The sequence below is a fragment of the Agrilus planipennis genome, unplaced genomic scaffold (genome assembly GCF_000699045.2).
Source record: "Agrilus planipennis isolate EAB-ADULT unplaced genomic scaffold, Apla_2.0 scaffold174, whole genome shotgun sequence".
Lineage (NCBI taxonomy): Eukaryota > Metazoa > Arthropoda > Insecta > Coleoptera > Buprestidae > Agrilus > Agrilus planipennis.
The window spans coordinates 386,209-394,509 of NW_020438963.1; the positions used below are offsets into that span (position 1 = coordinate 386,209).

General features: G+C 31.3%; 2 protein-coding genes across 3 annotated transcripts in view; both read left to right on the forward strand.

Annotated features, from left to right (window-relative positions):
• The window catches only part of LOC112904651 (protein Wnt-4-like), a 39,955-nt gene that overhangs the window by 3,692 nt on the left and 27,962 nt on the right, over positions 1–8,301 (forward strand). The window contains exons 3-4 of the mRNA XM_025975266.1: positions 5,101–5,468; positions 6,408–6,660. Of these exons, the coding sequence (XP_025831051.1) occupies positions 5,101–5,468; positions 6,408–6,660 (621 nt within the window). The remainder of the gene's footprint in view (positions 1–5,100; positions 5,469–6,407; positions 6,661–8,301) is intronic.
• LOC108739213 (sodium bicarbonate cotransporter 3) overlaps positions 2,010–8,301 on the forward strand; it is a 71,234-nt gene continuing 64,942 nt past the window's right edge. Inside the window, exon 1 of one of the 2 annotated variants that reach the window (XM_025975255.1) lies at positions 2,010–2,164. The gene's annotated coding sequence lies outside the window, so the exon portion shown is untranslated. Of the gene's footprint in view, positions 2,165–7,584; positions 7,910–8,301 lie in introns of those variants that run through there. The other variant, XM_025975254.1, reaches the window with a different exon arrangement.

Below are 8,301 nucleotides of genomic sequence, written 5' to 3' on the forward strand. Positions count from 1 at the left end.
TGTAATGCAAAATTAATACACAAAAAATGATTGTCAATGTCAAGGACTTTTTTGTGGTTTCACGTTTGTATAAATGCAAACAAAAACGTTAATTGCTTTCTACCGTGCAATTACATTTATCTACAAAAATTATCGTTTCCTCTTCGGGTCAAAGTCGAAAGAGAATTCATTAAGTTCACGCTAGAGGTATCAAAATTTAAACACAACCTTATCCTAATGAAAATAATTATCGTGGTTCAAAATTAATATCACAAAGCAGTTTTTGAGAGAAAAACTAAGGGAGCTTTTTTAAAAAAATAGTCTCAGAAGAATTAAAAAAGTTAGGTGATGACAGAAAACGGTAATTTGCAGAATAAATTGATTAAAGGGTTATATTAATTATCCAATCTAGCTCCCATATCAATTTAGACTAAAAACCATTTGGCAAATCAGAAGGTATAGTAAAGCTATCAGGGTTTTCCTTCTAATATACAGTAAATATATGATAAATAGCTTCTATACTATAAAGAATTCAGTTCACGAACTCGAAATACACATATCAGACCGAATATTCCTCCGAAGGGATAGTCAGGTACAGGCTAGGGACAACCGAAGGAATAATAAACGAATCCAGAAAAGTTGTAGATATGTGTGATATATTCTTGTGATTTTGTGTCGCCCTCTAGGTTTTCCCAAAGGAAAATAAAATAAATAGAAAAGTACTTAGTTATTCTACTTTCATTCAATTTCAACGACATTTGTTTTCTTAATTTCGAGCTTATTTATAATCAATAACCATAGAGTTTCCTTCTAGTGCTGGTGACTTAACTATAAACTCAACGATGACCTTCAAGTTCTTTAAAAGTCAAGTTAGTTTTATTAAATGGGAATTTCCTATTTCATATGTGTAAACTACGGAAAATTTCATATCCAACTATGCAAATGTCTCGTAGGTTCAAATGACACTTACGGATTATCAGAAAATGCAAAAACGATTGATATGTCGATAGCTTTATTAAATAGACTACTACTGATGACCCTTGAAGCTAAGGGGAAGCTCATAGGTTATCGGAAGTATACTTCAGTGTGGGATTCATCTGGCTTTATTTCTACTGGGTTAGAAAATAGGATCTCTTTTGAAATAAAAAACAACTTATTAAAATATTTCTTTACGTTGTGTTTAATTTGTGTCATCTCTTGTATTTAATCAACACTTGTTTGATAAATAAAATAATCAGTGCTGATCAGGGGCAAATAAGATTTCGTCTCTAATACGAGGTACAATGTATTGCTTATAAATCGTCGAGGTGAGTCGTACATAACGTCCCAAAAAAACTTAATATCACGAAAATACATAATTGTAAATAAAATAATAAATATTCCAAAATGTGTCTAATCACAACTAGAACGAACTTATTAATTTTAGTTTCACCTAGTCAAAATCAGAACTGGAAATGTTAAAACTAAATATTAAAACCAATTTTTACCGTAATATAACTGTACATATCAATCGAATATTAATCCAAAAAAACTATATTTAGCTTCTTAATGTTTTCAACTTATTTAAAATACTAAACAACTATAGAAAAATGTGTTATAGATAATGAAATGGATGCCAAGGTGTCGTGAGGATTTTTTAAGGAAATTAAAGACAATGAAAAATACTGCTTGGATAGTATCCAGTAATTTTCTAATTAAAATGTAACTTCGTAAATAGATTGTTTTATACGTATGTTAGATACTAAATGTTACCTACTAAAATCACTATACCAACTTCTCCTACGACTTGGTCCAAATTTCTACTTTTAATGGAACAATATTGAAAATGAATAAGAAAGTTAATTAACCATTCTTAGCAAACTTTTCTGTTAAAAAAAACCTTTGAGAAATTATAAGTATCTAATAAATAATATATGTTTTGTTAAAGCGGTGGTGTACTTCACATTAGCAATGATTCTAAAAATAATGCATTAGCCAAGTCTACGATAAAATAACCGAAACGTAGAAATGTCAGTTGAATTAGCAGTGCTATACCTACAACAGTCTCAAATTTTCAAACTAATAACAAATTGAACGGAGTGCAAATGTCGTGCGAATGTTTTATCAAGTTTTAAACGCTTAAGCTATTCAAATCCATCAGTTTTTAAAAATCATCAACCGTAATTGATAATAAACTAACGAAGAGGTAAATTGTTTTTGAATTTTCTCACTGCAACCATTTAACCCTTATGTACTGTGTATCTGTATTTTAATTAATTGAATGTTAAATGTTTTCTGTGTACACATTTACATTGCTGATTCACCTAGGATGAAATTGTTAGAAAAATGTATCTGTCTCTAATTGAAATAAGCTTTAATTTCATATCAATTACTTCACTAAATCAGACGATATGTGAATTTATTGGTTTCAGTTGACATATTGTAATTTTCGAATATTCAATAAGTATCTAAATTAAAACCAAAAAATATTTTCAGTATAATACATGTCTTCAATTGTTTAAATCAAAGTAATATTGGGGTTAAAAGTACTTTATTTATTTAAAAAAACTACAGACGACGTTTCGCCCAGGTTGTTGAACTAGTTTTATTTAGTTACAATTAGCATTACGTTTTTAATTAAATAAAACTATCTCAATGCTAGTTTATTTTAAGTAAGCATATATTTATTAATTTTAAGAGTTATAGTCATTACAGGCTACATAAATATATGTTGTGATACACTGTAGTTACAACCAAGGTTTAACTATTGTTACAGATACAATGTAATGCAAAATTAATACACAAAAAATGATTGTCAATGTCAAGGACTTTTTTGTGGTTTCACGTTTGTATAAATGCAAACAAAAACGTTAATTGCTTTCTACCGTGCAATTACATTTATCTACAAAAATTATCGTTTCCTCTTCGGGTCAAAGTCGAAAGAGAATTCATTAAGTTCACGCTAGAGGTATCAAAATTTAAACACAACCTTATCCTAATGAAAATAATTATCGTGGTTCAAAATTAATATCACAAAGCAGTTTTTGAGAGAAAAACTAAGGGAGCTTTTTTAAAAAAATAGTCTCAGAAGAATTAAAAAAGTTAGGTGATGACAGAAAACGGTAATTTGCAGAATAAATTGATTAAAGGGTTATATTAATTATCCAATCTAGCTCCCATATCAATTTAGACTAAAAACCATTTGGCAAATCAGAAGGTATAGTAAAGCTATCAGGGTTTTCCTTCTAATATACAGTAAATATATGATAAATAGCTTCTATACTATAAAGAATTCAGTTCACGAACTCGAAATACACATATCAGACCGAATATTCCTCCGAAGGGATAGTCAGGTACAGGCTAGGGACAACCGAAGGAATAATAAACGAATCCAGAAAAGTTGTAGATATGTGTGATATATTCTTGTGATTTTGTGTCGCCCTCTAGGTTTTCCCAAAGGAAAATAAAATAAATAGAAAAGTACTTAGTTATTCTACTTTCATTCAATTTCAACGACATTTGTTTTCTTAATTTCGAGCTTATTTATAATCAATAACCATAGAGTTTCCTTCTAGTGCTGGTGACTTAACTATAAACTCAACGATGACCTTCAAGTTCTTTAAAAGTCAAGTTAGTTTTATTAAATGGGAATTTCCTATTTCATATGTGTAAACTACGGAAAATTTCATATCCAACTATGCAAATGTCTCGTAGGTTCAAATGACACTTACGGATTATCAGAAAATGCAAAAACGATTGATATGTCGATAGCTTTATTAAATAGACTACTACTGATGACCCTTGAAGCTAAGGGGAAGCTCATAGGTTATCGGAAGTATACTTCAGTGTGGGATTCATCTGGCTTTATTTCTACTGGGTTAGAAAATAGGATCTCTTTTGAAATAAAAAACAACTTATTAAAATATTTCTTTACGTTGTGTTTAATTTGTGTCATCTCTTGTATTTAATCAACACTTGTTTGATAAATAAAATAATCAGTGCTGATCAGGGGCAAATAAGATTTCGTCTCTAATACGAGGTACAATGTATTGCTTATAAATCGTCGAGGTGAGTCGTACATAACGTCCCAAAAAAACTTAATATCACGAAAATACATAATTGTAAATAAAATAATAAATATTATAAGTATGTAATTAAAAGCGGGTAAAGATAAAAGAATAAATTAATAAATATAGTTGGAAACAATTCTAAAAATCACATGGTACATTAGGACAAATTGATTGATATATTTCGAATGATGACCTAAAAAAATTTTATGTTTCTAAAGGAAAAATAAAAAGAAAATGTAATGTTCCGTTTTTACTTTTGTTCTTTGAATTGTATTTTACCAAGAATTAACAGCTCCAGTTTTATACGTATGTATATAAATCCAAATCAAAAACAGGAATGAATCGCTTATAGGACTATAAACCGTAGAGAAAAGTACTAACATGAATTTGTAGTATGATATCAATGTCAAGGGTTAACACTCGATAATTTTGCAAAATCTTTCCGCCTCAGATATCACATACAGTAGGATCAAAGATTGTGAAACAAATTCGTTAAAAATGTGTTGATGAATTTTCTGGAAAGAGTGTTCGGTCGGCCAGTTTTATTTTTACTTTAATTTCATTTATTTTAAAAACTCCAATTTTAGTTCTTAAAAAATAAACGCCATATATATNACTCGAGTCGCTCATAGAGAGATTCTCATTTCGTATCCAGTCTCTGAACGAGAGACTCGAATCTCTAAAGAAGAGACTCGAATATCTCAATAAGTGGTGTCTCGATAGACATGGTTAAAATTTTATAAGTTGAACATATTTCAGAGATCCCAGTCTTTCTACGAGAGACTCGAGTCTCTCAATTTTTCAGTTTTATTCATTCAGTCTCTCTGTAAGAGACACGAATCCCTGAATTAACAATTTTATAGTGTGAGTCTCTCATACAGAGACTGTAAGAGATCCACAAAAACACCTAGGCAATAACTGAGAGATTGTTAGAGACGTTCTCAGAGACGCTTAAAGACTCTAAGAGACTGGAGAGAGACTGAAAATTTTTGTCTAGGGTACACTAGAATCCACATTTCCCATACAGGTTATTTTTCGGGATAGAAACTACTCAAACTTCTGTTTATTTCAGATTTGAAAGATGGAATTGTTCGTACAAAAAGTCCATCTTCAGGAAAATTTATCGCGAAACAGCTCTGCTATACGCAATGAGCGGAGCTGCGATAGCGTACTCTATAGCGAGAGCTTGCTCTGAAGGAACAATCCATAACTGTCGTTGTGCTCGACCAGAAAGTAACGAACAACCCCGACATCACTGGAAATGGGGCGGTTGTGGTGACAACACGAAACAAGCCAAAAAGATAACGGAAAGCTTTTTACAATTAAAACGGAAAAAGGAGAACGACAGTTTTTCGATAACACTGAATTACAACACTGAAGTAGGACTTGCAACCCTTTCAGAAGTCGAGATGAAAGTGTGTACATGTCATGGGGTTTCGGGTAGGTACAGATCAGTATTATTAAAATTTTATTTCTTGACACAAGTACAAATATATATACTCTTACATAATTCAAAACTCCGCGACAATATTATCAAAGAATATCTTTGACCTGATGTTTATAATTCCTCCACTGGTGCGTATGGTGTTACGTTGTTCATCACTTCTTGATCAGGGTGTGAAATTTTCTTTATTAAGTCATTTAACTATCATATTTATCGAGAGATAAATCCTAAAAGCTTCCAATTTGGACAAAGTAATACATATTTTTGTTTCATTAAATTTAAAAAGTCACCGCATAATTTTGAATTAAGCAAATCGTCTTGGGTTATATCAAGTGGAATGTCTGCGATTTTAAGTTTTATGTTTTATCGATATATCGAGATGAGTAGGTAAATAATCCGAGAGGGTTATCACATGGGTCAAAACTTTAATTACACTGGTCTTAGTCCGCCCGGAGTCATCCGTAGTTTCGTCCCTGTATTAAATAGGTATTTCAAATGTTGAAATTTAAGAGAACAACAATAATACATTACACGCCAAGGGAGGAAAGTATGAGGGCGAAAAACTCTCGGTAAAAGTTGTACCTTTTCCAGTTCCGTGATAATACGTATTAGATCCCTATACGACTTTTTACCATACCCGATTTAAGGGACTAGAAAGGGTAGCTCGACTGACAATTTCCACGCGGAGGATGGTAAAATCTTTTCCCAATAAGAATAAATACTATTTCTTGCCCGCTTTCGTCGCTGAAATATGGGAAAAATATTGTACTTTCCCTAAATCTTTCTTTAGCTAAGAAGCTAATTTTCTGGTAATTACAAAATTAGAAAAATTAAAATAATAATTGGATGATTTCATTGTCATAATCATTTCAAAAATGGAATGCTGCCAAAAAAGTATCGATAATTCAATCAATAAATTCTGAAATTGTTTACAGCTTCGTGTGTGATGAAAACGTGTTGGAAAAGACTACAGCCGTTTCCAAAAGTTGCCCAGAAGTTGAGAGATAGATACCATAGCGCGATCTTACCGTCGCCAGAGAACACTGTTAAGCAGAAGAATCTGAACAAAAGGAAATATAGTCGCAACCTGATATATTTCGAACAGAGCCCCACTTACTGTCAAGAAACTGTTGGAAGAGAATGTACTGATGCAGACAACTGCGCGACTCTCTGCTGCGGACGNGATCAGTTTTTTGCCAGCAAAGACCAAAAATTTTATGAGCGTGGAATTATGCTACTACCAGAAAGATGGCAAAAGGTGTTGGACCAGAACGGTCAATATATAATTTAATAAAGTATTTGTTTATTATACGAAAACTGTCTTTCATTTCCACAAAAAAAAAAACGAAATGACTTTCCGAACAACCCTATAGTACTTCTGTTCGTCCTTTCTCAAAAAAATAGTAATTAAAACCTTTTAAAAACACAAAAGGGGTATCTATTAGGATGTCTGAAATAGAATGATTTTTATTTCAAAATATCATGTACATATTTGTCTTTAATACCCTACGGCCTACATGTATCAATGTTGCGGATTTAACTTAAGAGTTATTATCTAAGGAGGTCTATCAAAATAGTATTTTATTTGCTAAATTAAAGACTTATGTACAAAGGAACCAATCATAACCACTTATAACACATTTAGTTACCTGATCAACGAAATTCGAGTTGATGAAGAAAAAAGTAATTAATTGCAGATTAAAAAACACAGGCAGACAAAGAAGAATAAATCGATTAATATAAGTACGTGCTTTTCAAGTTTAAAATTACTTGATGAAAACTAAAATTGAATCTCCCTTGCTTAGTAATAATATCAATTGCCCACGCATCTATACAAATATTAAAACCTCGTTATTGTTTGTATATAGGATTGCAAAGGGTAGAACCAATAATAACAAAAAAAGGTTTGAATACTTATAAACGTTGTATAGTTTGGATATTTTATTCGAAACTGCCGGCTGACTCGTGACTGCCTCTCCTTAGGCTTAACGACCTTTTTCTGCTAAAAGACTGAAATCCTTTGAAATCAATAACGATGGCGCCGGCGCTTGATTGCTCACGATTTTGACTCTCACCAACAGCAGTTCAGAACAGAAAAACCTCGGTCAGGTGTCGAAAAGTCCTTTAACGATGCTTTGCACTTTTCATTTTCTTTAGTGAAAACACCACTTCACTTAAAACTAACATTAAAAAGCATCTACTGTCTTTTTATTGTGCTCTCAACCTAATCGAAATGCATTCTCCTTTCTTTCATATATGAAATAAACTTTTTTGTATTAGTTCTTTCTTTTCGCAGTTTTCTTACTCTGGGTGCACCATCTACAATGTTTTGCGATTTTAATTTGTCTTGTTCTTACAATAATATAAAGTTTTTTACGGTTAAATCAGTACTGTAAAATACGCAAGGTGGTGAGGAGTAAGATTTGGTTGAAACCAGGTGAGTGAATTTCCTTGCACTCATGATATTTTTATATTAATTTAACGATAGCTTTATAATTTGCACAGTTAATTAAAGTGACTCAATTAATTATTTAAAATCCAAGCGCTACTTCTTCAAATCGAAACTGAGTATAGGTAACTTTATAGGATAACTAAAACTGATGTAACAGATTAATTAACAGTTAAACGTAAACTTTTGTATTTTTTTTATTTTATTAAAAAAAGGTATACCTATTTTTCTTGTGAATAAATAAATAGAAATTATTAATTCAAAGTCTCGAGACCCCTTACTAATACTGAATTTATGAGGAGTTACAAGTAATACTGAACCAGAAACATTACAAACCAAAATAGATTTGCAATAGTCTTAAAGCTTGTTTGAAATTGTAA